The 21238-nt window shown below is 35.3% G+C and overlaps 1 protein-coding gene across 9 annotated transcripts in view; it reads left to right on the top strand.

Moving 5' to 3' along the window:
• Positions 1-21238, top strand: part of ARHGAP24 (Rho GTPase activating protein 24) — a 701125-nt gene that overhangs the window by 667475 nt on the left and 12412 nt on the right. For all 9 annotated transcript variants that reach the window (XM_033105937.1, XM_033105936.1, XM_033105935.1 and 6 more), the window contains 3 exons: positions 5586-5718; positions 8297-8370; positions 10578-10699. In XM_033105937.1, the coding sequence (XP_032961828.1) occupies positions 5586-5718; positions 8297-8370; positions 10578-10699 (329 nt within the window). The remainder of the gene's footprint in view (positions 1-5585; positions 5719-8296; positions 8371-10577; positions 10700-21238) is intronic.

The raw sequence follows: 21238 nt of genomic DNA on the forward strand, positions 1-21238 counted from the left end.
TAAAAGTAAAATCACCATATGCAGATTTGTGGAGTGTATTAGTCAGCTCAGGCTGCCATAACAAAATACCACAGACTGGGTGGCTTAAACAACAGAAATGTATTTTCTCACAGATCTAAAGGCTGGAAGTCTGAAATCAGGGTACCAGCATGGGTTCTGGTAAGGGCTTGGTAAGGTCCTCTGGTAAGGTCCTGGCTGGTGGTTGGCCACCTTCTCACCAATGTGCTCACATAGCCTTTCCTTATTGCATATGGTTGTGTGTAAGGAGGTGGGGAGCAAGCGCTCTGGAGTCTTTTCTTATAAAGGCACTATCCGATCGAACCAGAGTCCCACCCACCTAACCTCCCATCTCACTGGAATTACCATCCAAAGGCCCCATCTCCAGGTACTAACACAGCAGAGGCTAGCACTTCAACATATGAATTGGGGGGAGGGGGCGCTATTCAGTCCCCAGCAAGAGCATCATGCAGTTCTCTACCATCATTACTTATAAATCAGGAGACTTATTGGGGATACGCACTAATTCCGTGTAGCCCAGGACTTTGCCTGGAGGTCAAACTGTCTTTTGGTGTTCTGTATAATTCAGGAGTGACATTTACATAACTGTACAATAAACCGTGACGGTTTAACTCTAGTCAAGTTTCACTGTCAAAAAGTGTAACAGTTTTGACAGACACATAAGACAATAAGTTTGAACAGAACTGAGCTTTTCTTGTAGATGTTTCGTTCAGTTTGGAATTATTTACTACTTTGGGATTTGCTTTTTTATGTTTTGGTCAACTTGGTACACAGAGCAGCATGTCGTTTAAGACAACTTTGTGGCAGTCTTCCTCTTGGTAATAGTGCTGAATGTTTTCAGTCTCATATATGTTTTCCATGGAGTTCGATGGATATGACGTTTTTTCTTAATTCCAAGTGAATTTTAGGCTATCTTACTGTGTATGTTGGAAATAAATTCACACTATCTTTAATAACTTTCCATGTGGGTGCATTCTATTTAGTTAAATCAATTGATTATATTATATTCTGTGCACAGTAACCAGAGTAAAAATATTCTTTCTAACTTTGAGGCTTAAAAGTTTCAAGGTTTTGCCTGTGTAGTATTATACTTGTAATACTGTGGCATTTGAACTTATCTGTGTGTGTGCGCGCGTCTGTTTATCAGTGAAGCGGGGGTGGGGGGGGCGGGTCGGCTTAGAGGATAAGCAAGGAGAGATTGTCATCAGACTCCTTTATCCCTGTTCCGATTAGTAAAAGGCCTATGTTGTACAGAGATTATAAGTAGGGCAGGTTATTTCCAGGAAGTATAAAAATATTCTTAAAATCACACACCTGGCTGGGACTTAGCAGCTAGAATATACAAACAGTGTTAACAAGTTGAACAAATGAGGATTGGCGTGGAAACATATTGTTGGTAACCAGTTAAAGATATAAACCCAAGGGGAACAACAAAGACCGATGTTGTTCATTTCTGTCTCACCTAGCTTGTGGCATGAGGCAGTGCACATCCTAAGTGTTCAGACACCATGTGGGATTTCTAGAACAATCCCAGAATGACCAAAGGTAGACCCGTGAGAATGTAAAATTAGGTCAATCATAGAAAGTCTCGTGGAATCCCCCCTTTAAGTTTAATAAAAAGCACTACAGGATCCAGAAGTAAGTCCAAACAAAACATAACGCAAAACAAAACCCGTATGTTGATGAGTTAAGGAACATACACTACAGAGCCCCTTCTGGCCTGGTTGCTCTTTTATTCAGGATCCCTGGGGCTGTCTCTGCTTCTGTGCTATCACTGGCTAGAATGTACATGATAGTTTATCTTAATTTCTGGAAACAGATTCTACCACCAGGTGAGTGAAAGAAACCTGAGGTCTGTATAATGATTTTACATTTGCAAATAGTTTTGAATGTCTAACAAAAGAATGTTACTTTAAAACTCCTCCTGTCTCAATAATTAGCCCAAAATAATTTCATATATGTGCAGTTTCCTGTTCAAGTACCCCAAATAGGGTTCATCACAGAACCTACTCAGTGGATGGCCATGAGGGCCTGATACAAAAAGAGATGTGTATCCCGGTAGATGCATGCTGCTGCTGCCGCCGTTACGATTATTACCCAGTTTGGGGATTTTAATTCTCCATGGATACCAACGTTTGCCATAATGTAGTTGTTTCAGTTCACTGTGATGAAGACTGAGATATATTTATCTGAGGCAAAGCTGGCACCTTCCCCTCGGTACATTGGGTAATTAATGTGCAATATTAATATTTACCTAATTGATTGTAAATATTAAGCAAATATTAATTAGCCAAAGTAATGGGTTTCCAATCAGAGATATCAGGCTGGACGGTTAGATGCAGAAGTTTGCTGTTTTGTGGAGTACATATACAAGGAGATTTTTCAGACAAACCCCTGACTTCTTACTGTAGTAGGTAGCAGACTGGCAATTGGGGCAGATAGACTGTGAAATTCTTGAGTTGACTCAGAACGGTCACATATATTGGGGTCTTTCCAGAAGGGATTGTATTCTTCCATTCAGTGGGAAAGGACAAAGCCAAAAATGAGAATGCAAGAAAAATGTAGAAGTCTCTATTTCTCCAAAATAATCTAAGTTTAATAAAGCCCCCAAAAGAGTCATAAATTTAAGCTTGTTTTTAAGCAAAAATTTAACGTTTTTAATTGAAAATATATATATATTTGATCATTTTTCTTCATTGTTTGTACATAACAGCAAGTGGGTATATGCATACTCTAATGCTAAAATGCTAATAGAGCATATCACTCCAGGGAAGGGATAATATAATCATACCAGTCCACATCTCTTACCTTGATTCATAGCTCAAATATTTCAATTCTTGGAAAATTACTGCAGCTTTGGTGCTGAGAATATTGCTGGTGGATGAAGAATGATTCTGCAGCCTTTCATTCTTCACAATTTTTACACCATCTTTCTTGGTCTAACTTTGCAATCGCGCCATCTAGTGTTGAAACGTCCTCAGTACTATAGCCCAACTTCATTTGAAGTAAAATAATACAGGAAGTAACAAACAAGTTACCTTGAAAACGGTGTGCTTGGGGAGAGTCAGTGTAATGAATAATTCATCACTGAATACTAAAACAGATTTTTTTGTTAAATATGTATTTCTTGTTTATCATTATTGTCTCGTTTGTTTATTGCATTTATTTCATTAATATTTTATGTGCTCGATGTACAAATTATACATAATATACTCCGTATATTGAAATTATACTGATTTTACATTTTACTTTTTATATTCTTTTATGTACCTGCCTACAACTTAAAAGAAAATTGTCATTGACTTTAAAAGCAACACAACCTAACACAGTCATAGATTGGGTTGAGTTAGAGTGGAATCAAAAGATGGACATAATGTGTTGTAATACTTGAGTGAACTGCACATCCTACACAATTTGTGGTTTTGTTACTACTGATAGCTATACCTTTAGGGGTCAGGTGCTTTACATAGCACAGGAAACACAAGAAGGGCCTTGATCTTGCATTAAGCAGAATGGTTTGCCAGAAAACAAAAAAAAGGTAGTGTCTTCCTCGTCTTATCACTGAGACTATTTTAGGTCTATCTTTAAAAAAACAAATGTTTGGAAAGTATTTTTAGGAATTAATTAGCTTACTCACAGTTTTCAAGATGTCCTGGAGACATGATTTTTATTTTCCTTACTAATCTTCAAGATGACTTCTATATTATCTATTAGTTCAGAATTTTAAGAGAAAAAAAATATGTATTTAATTGTAAAAAGAATAAAATTAAATAGTTAAGACAGGCCCTATCGGATCACCTCTATTATTTAACATCTGCAAAACAGTTGACAATATACCTGCTCTGATTCTAATGTTACAATGGAAAACCTCAGCCCTTACCCTGTCTAATTCAGAGATAAATGAAGTCCCGTGGTCCATAAGGATGCTGCCTGCCACTCACACTTCATCCAGCCTCACTCTGAGCTCTGGTCTCCCTAGCCTTCCCTAGCCTTTTGTCACCTCCTCATAGACAGGATGCTCCCCTACACTTAGGGCTCTGTTTACCTCTTCACATTAATCAGGAATGCTTTCTTCTGTTCTTCGACTTTCACTTAGTTAATGATTACACACTCTTCAAATCTTGGCCCAAATATCATTTCCTCAGGGAAGCCCTTCAACCCCTAGATTAGTCCTCTCTTGACATTAGATAGCATGCAATACTTTTTCTTAGTACCACTCACTATACTTTGTGATTATATACTTGTATTATTGTCTGCTGCCCCTACTAAATTATACATTATAAGCAGGCTAGAATAATACTTTCCTTTAACCTGTTGGGGTCCTGGCCACTGTGTTTTCTATAATGCCCAATACAGATTAGATGTGTGGGAAATACGTGATGAAATCAACCTATGAGTCCCAAATTGAGAACTAAGATGTCCATTGTCCCAGTCCAGGCAGTTTGATAACGTCAGCTCTGCTTGCATGTCATTTTTGGAGCAAGAGAATATTCACCAAGGTAGGAAATTCCAGTGCCTATATTTCACCTTGTCAAGGTATACCAATCTGGGAACTTGTCACTTCCTACAGCACAGTCTGGGATACTTCCAGAATCCCTGACCTTGTTCATCACCACTCTTCCCACTTCATGGGAATCAATTCACCTGTTTAAACCCTGCTCATTCAGCTTTACTTCCCATGTTTTTGTTTTCTTCCCCCAAAATAAAATAAATAAATAAATAAAATTAAAAATGAAGATAATCCCACCTCTTTCCATCTTTACTGTCAGCCATCTTCATGGATTAACAGGGAATAAAGAAATATAGGAAACAAAATATAAAATAATATTTCGGTAAATGATCATGCCACTCTGGTATTCAGCAGAGAATAAAAATAAATTCTGCATGTTACACAAAGGTCATGTTAAATTTTCATTGTTTATTTTTGTATCACTTTCCTTCTCTTTCTAAAAGACTCCAAGGGATCCCAACTGTTTTAGAATGTTTTAGATAAGCAATCATGCTGAGAATCAGTCATCTTCAAAATGAGCCCTGCTGAAAAGTTGTAACATGTCATACTAAGCTTCAGGTATCTATAACCAGTCACCAATGTCTTCTCAAGAATGAGTGGAACATTTTGAGAAATGAAGTTAGGATTCAGAAGTAATTAATTTTGACATTGAATACATGCATACACATATATAGATTGGGTATTTTTGTAAATTGTATTATATTTTATTTAAAGTCTGCTATATTCTAAATTGTATTATATTTTATTTAAAGTCTGCTATATTCTCATTGTTTTTGAAGGTTAACACTTTTGCTTAACATCAAATACTGACAAAAGAAAAAATGCTGAACTTTCAAATATTTTTAAGAATTTCAGATATCCTTCTATGTTCCTCTCCATTCCACCTGTGATAGCATCATATAGGTATCACATGAGTGTGCTTCTTGAAAGCTGGATTGACTGATTTAATTGCCAACTCATATAGAATTCTGATGCTCAGATGTATATTTGATGAAAAAATAAATAAAATGGCATAAGGTTCACTCCAAAGAATGTCTTCATACTTCTGTCTCCACAGCAACACAGATGTGCACACAGTAGCATCACTTCTCAAACTTTATCTCCGAGAACTTCCAGAACCAGTTATTCCTTATGCGAAGTATGAAGATTTTTTGTCATGTGCCAAACTGCTCAGCAAGGAAGAGGAAGCTGTAAGTTGCTATATTTATTTCTAAAAACAAAACAAAACAAAACAAAACAAAAACCAAAAAACTTTTGTTTGAAGGTTTTGTCAGTGTTATTTGTCTTTAATTTGTAAACTTCCCTTAGCCCTATTGTGTGAATTGTTTTCCACTATTCTAAGTATCAGCATCGCACATGTTTAGACTCCACACACACAACTCAAGTCACATTTTTAATCAGTTATTTCATCAAAAGAAAATGTGGCTGAATAAATAAAATGAATACTTCTTGTCACTTAGTCCTAAAAGGTTAATTGTGGTGTTACATCAGGCCGAATAGTCTTTGAACAAAGTGGATGACTTATTTCAAATGTCCTTTTTCATTTTGTGCCTCTTAAATCACCCCAAACAATGATTCCTAAGAAATCCTACATACCGCCTGTTGTTTTTTTAAACAACTTTATTGAAATACAACCAGATACTATGCAATCACCCATTTGAAGTGTACAATTCAGTCCTGTTTAGTATATTCTCAGAGTTGAGTAACCATCACCAAAATCTAATTTTAGAATATTTAGCACATTTTCATCACCACATAATACCTCATACCTGTTCCCCATGCCTCTCTGTCTTCAGCTGTTGGCAACTACTAATAGACTTCATAAATTTACCTATTTTGGACATTTTCATATAAATGGTATCATTCAATATGTTGTCTTTTGTGACTGGTTTCTTTCACTGTTTTCAAGCTTCATCTACATTGTACCATGTATCAATATTTTATTCCTTTTATTTCCAAATAATATTCCATTATTTATCCATTCATCAGTTTCAGGACATGTCTGCTGTTTCCACTGTTTAACTACTCTTAATAATGCTGCTATGAACATCCATGTACAAAGTTCTGCATGAACATATGTTTTCATTTCTCTTGGGTATATATCTAGGAGGTAGAATTGCTAGGCCATATGTAACTCTATGTTTCCTAAGTAGTCTCCACCATTTAAAATTCCAATGTGAGCATGTTCCAATTTTTCCACATTTTTGGCCAACACTTATCTCTCTTTTTTATCATAGCTATCCTAATGTGTGTAAAGCGGTATGTTATTGAGATTTGAGTTGCATTTCTCTCTCTTCTTTTTAAACTTTTATTTATTTAAATGTGGTTTTCCAGGACACATCAGCTCCAAGTCAAGTAGTTGTCTTCAATCTAGTTGTGGAGGGCGCAGCTCACAGTGGCCCATGTGGGGATCCAACCGGCAACCTTGTTGTTAAGAGCACCGCGCTCTAACTAACTGAGCTAACAGGCCGCCCCAGGGTTGCATTTCTTGAGGGCTAATGATTTTAAACATCTTTTCATGTACTTATTGGCTATTGATGTTTATTATTATTATTATTATTATTATTATTTTATTAATTTTTTTGGGGGGAAACATCTATTCAGTTCATTTTCCCAATTCAAATTGGGTTATTTGTCTGGTCATTATTGAGTTGTAAGAGTTATTTATATAGTTTAGATACACGTCCCTTATCAGATATATATGATTTGCAAATATTTTCTCCCATTCTGTGGTTTGTCTCTTCATTTTCTTGAAGAGTATCCTTTAAAGTACAAATGTTTTGAATTTTGATAAAGCCCAATTTACCAATTTTTCTTTTGTCACTTATGCTTTTACTCTCATATCTAAGAAGGCTTTGTTTAACCCAATGTCACGAAGATTTACTCCCATATTTTCTTCTAAGACTTCTATAACTTTAGCTCTTACATTTAGGTGTATGCTCCATTTCAAGCTAATTTTTGTCTATGGTGTAAGGAAAAGGTCCAACATCATTCTCTGGTGTATGGATAGCCAGTTGTCTCAGCACTATTTGTTGAAAAGACTATTCTTTTCCGTATTGGATTTCCTTGGCACTCATTGAAAGTGCTGCCTGTTTGTTATTTGATGTTTTCTGTGGCTGCTTTTGTGCTACAACAGAAGAGTTGCATAATTGTGACGGAGACCATATGTCCCAGAAAGCTTAATATATTTGCTATCTGGCCCATTACAGGGAGAACAAAACAGATTACATTATCCATTAGCTTATCTAGGACCATTTATATCTTAGAGGAAAGTTCTACAATGAGAAGAAACAACGCAATTAATCCCTTTGTGAAATTTCCAGGAATATTAGGCTTTCCAACCCCCCATCTCATCCCAAACAATGTATCCTAGACATGACAGTTTTGAGAGACTTATTTGTCGGTAAATGTGTGTTTGTATATGTTTTGGGAATGCTAAAAGTGGGAAGGACCCATACTATATCAAGGCTACTTTTTCCCCAAAAAATAACATTATTTTAAGTGAAGCTGTCTTCCCTTTTCTATCAAATGTGAACAAATGCTAAAATTTTAAAGGGCTTCACTTACATCTGTTTCTCCACAAATAGTACTTATGAAATATTTTTAAATATTTCTAAAATGTTCTCTGTGATGGTGGTAAATTTTCAGGACAGATTCTTCACTGATAATATGTGAAACAAACAAACTATATGTCAATTTCTCATTTGCTTTAATTCCAAGACCAATACTTAAAAAGATAACATTTATTCTCTTCCTTTTTATACTCAGGGTGTTAAGGAATTAGCAAAGCAGGTGAAGAGTTTGCCAGTGGTTAATTATAACCTCCTCAAGTATATTTGCAGGTAAGAATTTTCCTAAAGACAAAACTAAACAAAAAAAGACTATATTTAGGCTGACATTAATTTATGTTTGACAATGAATAAAATCACTTAACTGCTCTGATCTCCGGTGTTGGCCTCTGTGAAATTAAGAGGTTTGACAAGCTGATCTCAAAGGTTTCTTTGAGCACTAAAATTGCATGGTTTTGTTTATTATTTCTGAAGTTTCTCATGCTTCTACATAGTAAAGCTATGTTGCTTTGAACTTCCATCAGAGTTATCTGTACATATGCCACATACTATTGTTTAAGAGAAGGAATGTGTTCCTTGACGTGAGAATGATTTGTGTGGGAGTCCAGATTCTACCACTGACTACTTATGTGTCTTTATGCAATTTTCTCATTCTCTCTGAGTCTGAGTCCTAATAAGTAAAATGGGAGGAAAAAACACACAATTTACAAAGTTTTTTTAAAAGTTAAATTATATTTTTAAATGATTAATGTATATATAGTAAGTGCTCACCAAATATTGTTTTTTTTTCCATTCCTCTCCCTCCTCAGGACTTACTGAAAAGACATTTGTAATTCAATTCTGTTAGAACAATCACTGTGCATGGTAAAGCTCTCTCTCAGTGACCATTTTTAACTTAAACCCTGGGAAGGGATGTGGCATGTGTATGCCATAGTTTAAGAAACCAAACTTGTGAAAAAGAAAAAAAAGGAAGAAACTCAACATGTAAAATTGGAACATATTAAATTTAAATAGAGATTGAGAATTGGTACTACTGCAGAGTATCTTAAATGATAGTTTCCCAATCCATTTTAAAATAAATTCAAACTTTTAATTCCGTACAGCACATCGTTTAAGTAGGCTTTTTTGTGTGTGTCGTGATTAAATAAATAATCAGCAGAACAGGAACTATGGAGTTTGAAACTATTTGAAAAAGCAAGAAATAGTTTCACTGATAGCATAGACTTATTAACATGTACGGCTTCCATTCCAAGATTTTGAACTAATGCAAGCTATTATACTAGATAATAAAAAGGTTACATTCTCTTTAAGCAAAAGGGGAAAAGGCTTGTTTGAGAACCGTATTGCAAAGTCTTTATCTCCACAATAGAAAAACTTTACTTCTCTTGAAACATTTAAGCAGACTTTTAATTTCAATTTCAAATAAGAAATGGTAGTTTGACTTTTTGTCCTTCAGTTTTACTATAGTTTAATCTGTATAACAGTAGTGAACCTTTTAAAAGTCATGGTGTGGTAGTTAAGAGCACAGACTCTAAAGTCAGACCACCTGGGTTCAAATCTCAGCTTTGCCACTTGTTATCTGTGTCCTTGGAAAAGATTCTTCAGCTTTCTGGTACTTCATGTGTCTCATCTGTAAAATCGAGATAATAATAGTATTTACCTCACAGAGATGCTTTGATAATTTAATAAGTTAGCACAATGACTGACACATCATAAAATTTATTAAAATAACACATAAAATAAGTTGATTTTTTTATTTTCATCCCTTTCTCATCAGTACAGTTAGTAAGCCATGAAATAATAGGAGCTCTTGTAGAAATGAAGAGGAGGTGAGGAATGAAAAAAGCCTGAAAGATTACAAAAACAATCCCTCCTGCTAAAATCATTCAGGGAAAGGGCTATTTCATGCCTCTTATTCTTTAGCACCTCATAAAGTGAAACAATTTGTGCTTGTAATTTTTTTATATCAGTAGAACTGAGGTTTTAATTTAAACCATGTTTGATCTCATTTTTTTAACAGACTGTAAATTTGAAGCTTCCAAGTGACTCCACAAAAAAGGTTGATTCCTCCTTTCTGAAATAAGGGATTGTTCCAGACGACCTTATTTATAGTTCTCAAATTGAATATATATAAATTTAATACTTTATTGAGGGATTGGAAGGAATCCATATTCTCCAATCTCAAGTCCATATTAGCATTATCCAAACACTTGTTCCTGTGCCTGTCAAAGGAAGCCAAGCCAGGCCAGGCCCGAGATGATATTTGATATGATCTCTCAAGTTTAATTCTTAATAATTTACAACATATTTTTTTCGCATTGAGAGATGTTTGATTGAGAGATGTTTGAATTTCTGAATAATTTTATCTCCATAATCACCTTTGAACGTGCTCCATTTCATGAATATTTCCTAATGATCTATTTTATTCCATTGATGAATTTGACCTCATTGAGTTTTGTTCACATTTTTACACCCAACAGGTTTTTAGATGAAGTACAATCCTATTCGGGAGTTAACAAAATGAGTGTGCAGAACTTGGCCACTGTCTTTGGCCCTAATATCCTGCGCCCCAAAGTGGAAGACCCTTTGACTATCATGGAAGGTAAATAAATGCTTATTTTATACTCTCATCAAAAGAATAATCACTGTCTCTTTGTTGCCTTGAAACTATTGAGCAAACTAGAGAAATAAGTGAATCCACGATAACCCCATTTATTGACTCAAATGGGGTTTCTGTGTCATATGTATATGTTTTATTTTATAATAAGATAAGGTTTTTAGAAAACAGTGGACTAAAGTATCTTTCAAGCTTCTTGTACCTTCAAATTTTGTATTTTTGAATGTCTGCTAAACTCTGCAGATAGAAATTAAACTTTCTGAACCAACTCTCTTGTTGCCAAAAATCTGATGTTCCATTTATAGTGCCCTCAGTATTTGACAAAGGAAATTAAGCTGAGTTGATGTAGGCAAACCCCATTCTTCAAGTGCAAAATGTTCTCTTTGGGAGTCAGGCATTTTGTTGTTGCTGTTTACTAAACATAACAATTTACTAAGTGAGTCCTCGGTAGCTTTACAAGAATAAATGGAATTTCCATAAGTCATCTGTAAAATATTATGAAAGAACTGAAAAATAAATCAAGTTCACTTTTTGGGTCCAATATAATTTTCCGAAAATTCAAAAGTGACTATTTTAAGGGAATGTAGCTTTCCTAATTTTGGTTTTATTTGACTGATTTCAAGAGGGAGAGAAATATAACCTTCTATAAGACAGAGTTGCTTATTTACCTGTGGGGTGGAACATGAAGGAATTCTTACTTTCTAAATTACAAATCCCTCAAATTCTTATCCACAGTGAACTGCTATTCTGTTTATTTCCAGCAGGCCTCACTGCTTGAGTACCTTTCTTCCCTATGGCTGTTAGCAGCACCATTGTTTTCTGCAAATTGGCCTGATTGAACATTTTAGAACTAAATACGGAAGAGGGAAGGAGAGAGAATAATTATTTTTTCATTTTCATTCTGAGTTTATTTAGTCTAGAACAAAATACCTCCCTGATACTGTTCCTTTCTTGAAAATTCTAAGATTTCCATTCCTCTATATCTTCTGAGAAAGAAAGCATTTAAAAGTTTGCCTACATTGACTCAACTTAATGTCCTTTGTCAAATACTGAGGGTAAGATAAACTGAACATCAGATTTCTGTCAATAAGATAGTTGGTTGAGAAAACTTAATTTCTATCTGAAGAGGTTAGCAGACTTTAGAAAATACAAAATTTAAAGATACAAGAAGCTTAAAAGATATTTTAGTCCATTGTTTTCTAAAACCTTATTATAAAATAAAACATATACATATGATACAAAAAGCCACCACCACCAGTACACACACACACACACACACATACACACACACACACACACACACACACACACACACACACACACACCCCTTAAGGACTTATTATAAGATAAACAGTTTAGAAATCACCACCTAGATGAAGAAATATAACCTTAATAGACATCCCAAAAACTCTTCCTCATGAGTTGTCCCTCCATCTTACTGCCCAGACATTTATATCAATCATTTCTTGCATTTCTTTGTAGTTTTTCAACGAAATGAACTTCCCTAGACGTTATATTTAATCTTTACTAACCTGTATTTGATGTCTTTTTTAAGTCTCTTTGAATGTACAGGATCTCTGCAATTTACATGTTGAAAAACAAGGTTATTTGACCTATAGAATTTCCCATGGCCTGGATTCTGTTGATTGCATATTTATAATGCAATTTAACATATTTCTTCGCCCTCTATTTTCTACAAATCAGGGCCTCACTCAAATTCATGTTTGATATCTTTGACAAGTCTATAGATATTATAGTATTTGATTATCTCCCTTTTTGTGATTTTAGTGCAATTCTTAAAACTATTAATTCCCGTGACGTTTAAATGGTGATATTCTACTTCTACAATATTTTCACAACTTTTTGTTGTTCTCTAAAATACACATAACATAAAATCATCATTTCATCATTTTTAAATATAGAGTTCAGTGTTTTAATAACATGAATATTACCGTGCAGCTGTCACCACCATTTATCTCCAGAGCTCTTTTTCATCTTGTAAAAGTGAAACTGTGCCCTTTAATAACAACCCCCCCCCCCCCCCCGACCTCACCTCCTGGCAACCCCGTTCTACTTTCTGTTTGTGTGATTTTATTGCTCCAGATACCTCATATAAGTGGAATCACACAGTATTTGTCTTTTCGTGACTAGCTTATATCACTTAGCATAATGTCTTCAATGTTCATTTATATTGTAGCATTATAATTTTTTAACTTAATAATTGGAACACTTTTTTATTAAAAGCAAAATATCTTCCCCTCATTTACTACTTAGTAACCTAGTGGTAGTTTTCATAAATAAAAGGCAGGATAAATGCTGCTTGAGTCTTTCCCTTTATTTATTAGGTTTTTGTTTTTTTCAAAACTAATGAAACAGACTCTTATCCTCTGAAAGTGAATACTCTTCCTCTTCCTCCTCCTTCTTCCTATTATAAATATTATTAACACTGTTTTTAAAATATCATTATGAATTTCATGTATTTAAATCTAGTTCGGGACAATGCATTGTAATTATTCTTTGTATTTATTTGTAATTATTGTTTCCCATCTTTGGCCAGTGGAAGCCGCTGCAATTTGCCTTCTGAGTCTTTTTGACATGACTGTATAGTTTTGGATAGCTTCCTTCCTTTTTATAATAGTATGTCAAGATTTTCCAGGCTCAAATTATGCTTCCTGCCCCAAACGTGGAATCAGCCAATTTCCAAAGAGTCCAATTTCCAAAAAGTTCTTTTAGTGGGAAATTGTATTTCAAGACCAAAATCTAGGTACCTGCGATGCTCATTGCTACTGGTCCGTCATTTCTAGGCCTTTCAGTAGACAGGGCTAGTAGATATAAATCCCTGCCCACAGACATACTACATATTACATATACAATATGTATACACATACTCATATGTTAAAGAAAAATTGCCTCACAAGTTCATACTATACTTCCAATTCAAAATCATAACTATAAGGTTTTTATTTATTCTCTCTAGTGTAGTTTTACCTCCTTTCTTCTATATGGGAATCCTTGTTCTCAAAGACATTGGAGATGACAGAATTAGAATATCTCATAAGTATCATTTGTTCTATCTCTCATCAAACACATAGTAGTCTCAGAATAACAATATTAGTACTAGTAACACCAGTATGATTACTGCAAACATTTAAAAACTTTTTACATATGCTAATTCTCCTTTTATTTTTTATGTTTACACTCTACTCGTACATTGTCAGAGTAGATGGAGTATACCCATTATATACTACACTCTCTCTTTTTCAGTTCTTATCTAGTCAGCTCTACATGTAATTATGTATTTAATGATCACCACTGGTATTTATATTGATGTCTCTCTAGCCTAGTGATTCTCAAAATGTGGCCCATGGATACCTGGGGGTTCCTAAGATGTATTCATGAGGTCCATGAGTTCAAACACAGCTTCATAATAATACTAAGTTTTTTTGTGTGATTTGTATTTTGTTTTGTTGTTGTTGTTTTGGGGGGTTGTTTGTTTGTTTGTTTGTTTTGCCCTTTCATTATGTTGACACTTGCACTGATGGTGCAAAATCAGTGATGGACAAAAAAACTAGCACCTTACTATGAGCCAAGGCAGTGATAACAAACTCCACTAGAATCATCATATTTCTCACTGCCATGCACTGGCAATAGGGAAAAAATTTCCAATTTTACTTAAGCATGTTTTTGGTGAACAGTTCAAAAAATATTAACTGTATTAAATCCCCACTCTGAAGAACATATCCTTTTAACATTCTGGCAGAGAGATGAACTCTTCTGCATACTGTTTTTAGAGTAATACAATAATTGGCTCAAGAAAAAAGCACTTGTACGATTATTTGAGCTGAGAGCTATTCTAACTGCTTTTTCATTGAACTTCATGTTAATTAGAAGAACAATGGACAAGTAGTTATTCCAACTTGAGCTTTTGGCAGACAGGTTCTCAAAAATGAATGGAGTTAACCTTTAAGAGAAACAACTGGTAGAATTTGTTGCCATTGAAAAAATTTGAAATTTCAATTGAAAAACTTGTATCTAACACCTTGAGCCTGACAGCTTCTTAATATTTAACCGCTTTTCTGGTGAGCATGTGTTGATGGTAACAAATGCGTTTTTGATACTCTAGAATTACATGTACCAACATTTGGAGGAGCAACATAACTCAGTGAATTTTGCAAATGCCATGTTGTCATAAGCCAGGCATGTGTACAAGATCCAGTCAACAGTCAGGTTAGCTTCTGTGACCTCACAGAGCCCACCCTCCTGTTTTGCACACAGAACTACAAAATATGGCAGCTGGCTTTCTAAGATGTACTGACTGTTCCAGTCCTTGATTTTAATTAAACCTTCCCTTTCTTCCATCTCTGTTGTCCTGGTCCTGTTGGATTTTGATTCCTCTCCCAACAGTGTCCTCTGCAGGTGGAGTCCTGTCTGGAAGGGAGCCCTAGCTGGCCAGTGTTGAGAGTTCAGAGGGACTAGATGACTCTTAATTCCTTCAGACTTTCGCATAGATGACCTCTACTGGATTAGTTACACTCCCCGCCCCCCCGTTTCACCTGTTGTTCCTAAGTTAGCCCTTTGCATTTTCCGGGGAATACCTATACTTTGGTGATTTTTCTGTTCTCAGGCCCATGGAAGCCCCCATCGCCTTCTCCTACTGCCTCTCACACAGACACCAGTACATGCTTATCTTATGGAAATGGGGCTTTGTCCCCCAAAACTTGTATTTGGGGATTGGGAGCATATCTTGTCACATAGTGTTGTTGTGAATGTTGTCCACGAGTTTTGGATTTTGCTAAATAGTTGCTCTGTTTTTATGTGGGAATTTTTAGGGAGATTCAATACTATGCTGCCACCATTCCCAGAACTCAGTGTTTGTTTGCTTTGCCTTTTTTTTTTTTGCTCGTTTTAACTTTTGTTATTGTTTTAGAAGAGAGCCTTTAAAAATTACATAGTCCATCTTTCCCCTCCCTGCCCATGTTATCAACACAAGAAAGCCAAGTTACTCTGAGAAGCAGCAGAACCCAGAGCTCTGAGTTTCCTAGAGCACTGACTGAAGAAAACACTTTCAATAGTAGTCCTTTGCTTCTTTTTGTCCATAAAGAAAGCTGATACCCAATGAGAAAAGTAATTTTCTCTAAATACTGTGATAATATGTGCAAGGGATGGGTGCACAAGTAGACAAATGGGTTTTCTAAAAGAGTAGGGGGAAATGGAACAGCAAATAATCTCATCTGTTGTCTTAATTTGTTCGGGTCGTGAACGTTTTCAATTCTGTGGTACATCCATAGAATAGATTACTACTCAGGAATAAAAAGAATGAACTACCAATGCATGCAACAACATTGGTAGATGTCAGAAGTATTATACAAAATGAATAATGCCTTGACACAAGGGGAAACATGGGAATTTTCTTTATTGTGGTAATGTGGTGTTTCCTGGACTGTCATTTGTAAAGATCACCATATATCTTACAGGTATCTGCACATGTGTAAAATGACAGTTACGAGGTTATTCTTTGAAAAACAAAAACAAAAACAAAACCCAAAACTTCATTTCATAGAATGCTGCCATATACCAGAAGTGCCAAAAAATGTACACATTTTTAGAGATGTTTTCTATGTATTTTACTTTCTGAAGTTGAATTATGGTAGCAATGTGTAGTATGACATTCGCTCAAAAGATGGTGTTAATCAAAAAAATGCTAGTGTCATTCATTGAATTACAATTTTGATGCAGTTTTTTCCTTTCTTAAAATGTATATACCTTTTTTTGGCAGCCTGTGTGTGTGTGTGTGTATATATATATATATAATACATACACTATATAATATTTATGTGTATGTAAGTGTATTTTAAAGTGCCTAGGTACCTTTAAAGGAAAATAGAATTCTTATCCAATGCTATAAAGAAAAATGCCTATAATATAGTATTTAAATTCAACCTGTATAAAAATTATCTGAGCGGAGGGAATTCCTGGATCGTGTAGCAGAATAGGACTCTTCAGAATGGGCTGGTGATTATAACCACTCTGACCTCATTATTTAGGCTTCATGTTTCTCCCTAGCATTCTAAGGAAGAGACTGACAGAGAGGAGGAAATAAAAAGGAAAAAAAGTACATATAGTGACACACACTTTATCGTTACAACCAAGCTAGTCTGTCCTAAATGCTATAAAAATTGAAAGAAAGTCCCTTTATAAGACACTGCTAACATTTATTATCCTGGACACTAGATACCAGCAAAGCCTCCCAAGATGGAAGAGATTTTAAAATCTCTAGGACCCTGACACTCACTCTATAATTGTGGCAGGTACACTTTGGCATGGCTGTTCACAGACTCATCATGGAGGCCTTGGGGATGTCACCTTTCAATTAATTACATGCCCCACACATTTCACAGCTATGATGGGAAGCACAGTGATGTTTCAAATGTTAATATTCCAGTGATCGGAAACAGCTCCATTTTCCTAAAGTACTAGGCAGAGTCATATGTTATAGAGAATGCTACCATTTAATAGTGTTCCTGTCATAAGGACAAATAGTAAAACAGAACCAAGTGCGTGTGTCTTCAAACACAGTACATAACGGTGACTGCATTGACAGCCATTTTAACGAAGCCAAAATCTTTTCATCAGGTTCACTGCTACATGCATTGGGAATAGGATGACAAATTCCAAGGTTACTAAAAGAGGAAAGATGGCTATCTAATACCATTAATTTAGTCTTTTTTTCTTCCACAGCTCTGTAATAATTGATGATGATTCAAGAGATAGTTGTCTTTTATTTAGTTTCTTATTTAGGACAACATCAAGTTTGCTTACTATTACTGCAGTTTAAATCCAGCAACCTCTGAAATATAGCAGGACAAGAACATGATTTGGAGTAAGAAGATGAAACATCAAATTTCACCTTCGTCACTTACCATCTATGTGGCCTTAAGCAGAAGCTTAAGCTCTCTGAACCTCAACTTTTTCATGTGACAAACATTGTCCTCTCTCACAGTCTTGAGAAATATAATTTAGAGGATGTAAGTGAAACATTTCCACCTAACATAGTGTTTCACAAACTCTAACACAAACACACACAGGAATCACCCTGGTTTATTTTTGTTTGTTTTTGGTGGGTTTTTTTTTTTGTGTGTGTGTGTGTGTTTTTTTTTTTAACTTTTATTTATTTTAAGTGTGTTCTTCCAGGACCCATCAGCTCCAGGTCAAGTAGCTATTTCAATCTAGTTGTGGAGGGCGCAGCTCACAGTAGTCCATGTGGAGATGGAACCGGCAACATTGTTGTTAAGAGCACCACGCTCTAACCAACTGAGCTAACGGGCTGCCCCCACCCTGGGGATTTTGTTAAAATGCAAATTTTGATTCAGAAGGCATGCAGTGAGTCCTGAAATTTTTGAAGCTTCCAGGTGATGCCAGTGCAACTATTATGTTATTTCTGGTGTTATCTGGTGTTAGTTAGAAATGTAAAATCGTATGCCCTACCCAATACCTACATTCTAACAGAATTTCCAGGTAATTTGTATAAATATTGTTTGAGCAACACTGATCCAGCATCAGGCCTGGTACATTGCAGATTGTTGTTCTAAATATAAGTTTTGAATCATAATAAAAAAAAGTATGAAAAATGTAGATAGATATAACACATTTTTTTTTCCTGTTCAAAACTTGATTGGAATTATATTCAGAGTTAAATCTTGCCTAGGTGTTGCATTAAGCTACAGAGTGACCTCACCCAAGGTCAGGCTTCTACTCTCTGATAGCCACTTAGCAGCTGTTTCAGTAGAAATCTGCACTGTCAAAAGCCCTTGTCATAATTTTTCTCACCAAATCTCATGTTTTAAGTATTTTATATAGGAACTACATTTACTAACTAAAAGTGAAGTTGTTTCCCTGTGTTTATTTATCAGAGATTATTCTTAGGAGCTTTTAACAACATGATATAAATCGAGTTAACACACCGAATTAATACAGTTCAAGCCAAAGCAAAGATGACTGATGTTTGCATTAGCCTATACTGCTTTATTATGGGTACATGAATAAAATTAATACTTAAGAAGATTCTTAAGGTAATTGGGGCCCCCAAATTAAGAAACTAGTTTAGAAGCCTAGTTAATAGTGGCAGCCAGTTTTAAGGGGTAGAAGCCTAGCTGGTAAATCAGTAAGGAATATGTGAAAATATATTTTGAGATTTCAGCTAATATGCCATAAACTTGATAAACCCATTGATTTTTAAATAAACTACTGCTTTTAATAATAGATCAACTTTTCTATCCATTATTTTCTGAGTTATTTTTGCTGTCTGATACTTGTAAGTTGTTGATTTCTAATTCATGCTTTACAATGCATAGTGAAAATATGAGGATCAAATGGGAACATATTTTTGTCTGTGTAGGAGAATTATTTTCTTTCTTGAAGGTCTTCTCTTTCTTTAAAATTCCCTGAAACTTTTGTATTTCTTATAGAGCAGGTTTGCTAATGACAAATTCTTTCATTTTTTTGCTTATCTAGGAATGCCTTTATTTTTTCTCCATTTTTGAAGCGTAGGTTTGCTGGATATAGAATTCTTTCTTGACAACATTTCTTTCAACATTTTGAATGTTTTACCCCATTTCCTCTGGTAATAAGAAATGATGAGGCACCAGCTGTTACTCTTACTGGGGATACCTTTTACATAAGTTTCTTCTCTCTTAAGCTTTCAAGATTCTCTCTGTTTTCGGTTTAAGAAAGTTTGACTCTGATGGGTTTAGGTGTGGATCCTTTTGCATTTACCTTTCTTGGAATTTGCTGAGCTTCTTGGATTTGTAGATTCATGTTTTCACAAATTGAGATGATTCCAGCAACTATTTCGTGCAATATTCTTTCTGTTCATTTCTCTTTTTACTCTCCTTCTTGGGATGATCATTATGAATACTGCTTGATGGTATCCCACAGGTCTCTAAGGCTCTCTTTATTTTTCTTTCCTTTTTTTCCTTTCCTTTCCTCAGATTGAATAATCTCAATTGACATATCTTCCGGTATGCCGATTCTTTCTTCTGCATACTCAAATCTGCTGTTTGATCCCATTTACTGATTTTTTTTTTTCATTTCTGTTATTCTATCTTTCAACTCCAGAATATCTATTGGTTCTTTTTTATACTTTCTATCAATCTATTTGGTGAGACATTGTTCTCACTTTCCTTTGGTTAAGGAAACCTTAACATAGTTTCCTTTAGTTAGTAGAACATATTATTTAATACATGTAGTGAATACCATGTCTGGACTTCCTCAGAGTCTGTTTATTTTTCGTGTGTATGGGTCATACTTTCTTATGCTTTGCATATCTCATAATTTTTTGCTGAAAACTGGACATTTTTAATAATATAATCATGTGAGAACTCTGGATATCAGATTTCCCCCCTCCCCAAAGTTTGTTGGTTGTTTAGTGACTTTTCTGGACTAATTTTATAATGCCTATATTTTTTGCCATATGTGGTCACTGAAGTTTCTACTTGATTTGCTTAGTTTTCAGCTAATGATTAGACAAAGATTTCTTTAAATGTCTAGAACCAATAAATCTTCCCTTTGTTATCAAAGAGCTCTGTGTGCATGTTAAGGTAAACCTTCAACACTCAGCCAGTTTACAACTCTGCCTTAGCTGTCAGTTCTTGCTTGTGCAGAGCTTCAAAATCAGCCAGAGCTTGGTAACCAGGGACTTCTCAGTTCTTTCCTGAGCACACCCACAGCCCTGGACATGTACATAATCCGAAGCATGGATGTAGTCTTCCAGATTCCCAGGAACATATCAAAGCTTTTCAAGACTTCCTGTGGAAATTTCATTCCTCAGATTTTTCTTTTAAGCTTTTTGGTTAGCCTATTATTTGCCCCAACTGTTATCCAGTGCTTCAAGCCGCCGTGATGTTAAACAAAAGAGCCCCACATTATATTTAACAAGAGCCTATGAGAAAAATGCTGGTCCCACTGGTTAAATTCCTAGTTAGATAAAATGAAGACGAGCCTCCTTAGTCTTCCAGGCAACCACTGAATAGGTCAAACAATAAAGTACTCTGGGAATGGAGCTGCAAAGGAGTTGTAACCCCTTATTCCAGGCTGCTGGTGACCACTGCGATTGTGGGATGTTGGTTTTCCAGGCAACTGCAAAGCTAGGTAGAAGATGATGGAACAGAAAAAGTTAAGACACCACAGAGCTTACTGTTCTTACCGAGATTTAACCATTTTTCTTGAATAAGCACTCTCCAGATTGCAAAAAGCTTTTAGTTAATTTCCAGATTTCTGAAAATCATGATTCAGAACATTTTTGTCAGTTGCTTTTATGGAGTAGACTATTTTTGGAGGTCCTTATTACACTGTTCTAGCTGATGTCACTTAAAATGCCCTGAAGCTTTGAATAGTGAACAAAAGTCACATGGAACTTTTGCTTGCTACATTAGAAAGACAGACCATACATCCATTAGAGAGTGTATTGGGTTCCACTTAGAGATGCCGCTAAAACGTCTTGATGGTTTGAGGCAGTTGTCAGATGAC

This window comes from Rhinolophus ferrumequinum, chromosome 5 (genome assembly GCF_004115265.2).
Source record: "Rhinolophus ferrumequinum isolate MPI-CBG mRhiFer1 chromosome 5, mRhiFer1_v1.p, whole genome shotgun sequence".
Lineage (NCBI taxonomy): Eukaryota > Metazoa > Chordata > Mammalia > Chiroptera > Rhinolophidae > Rhinolophus > Rhinolophus ferrumequinum.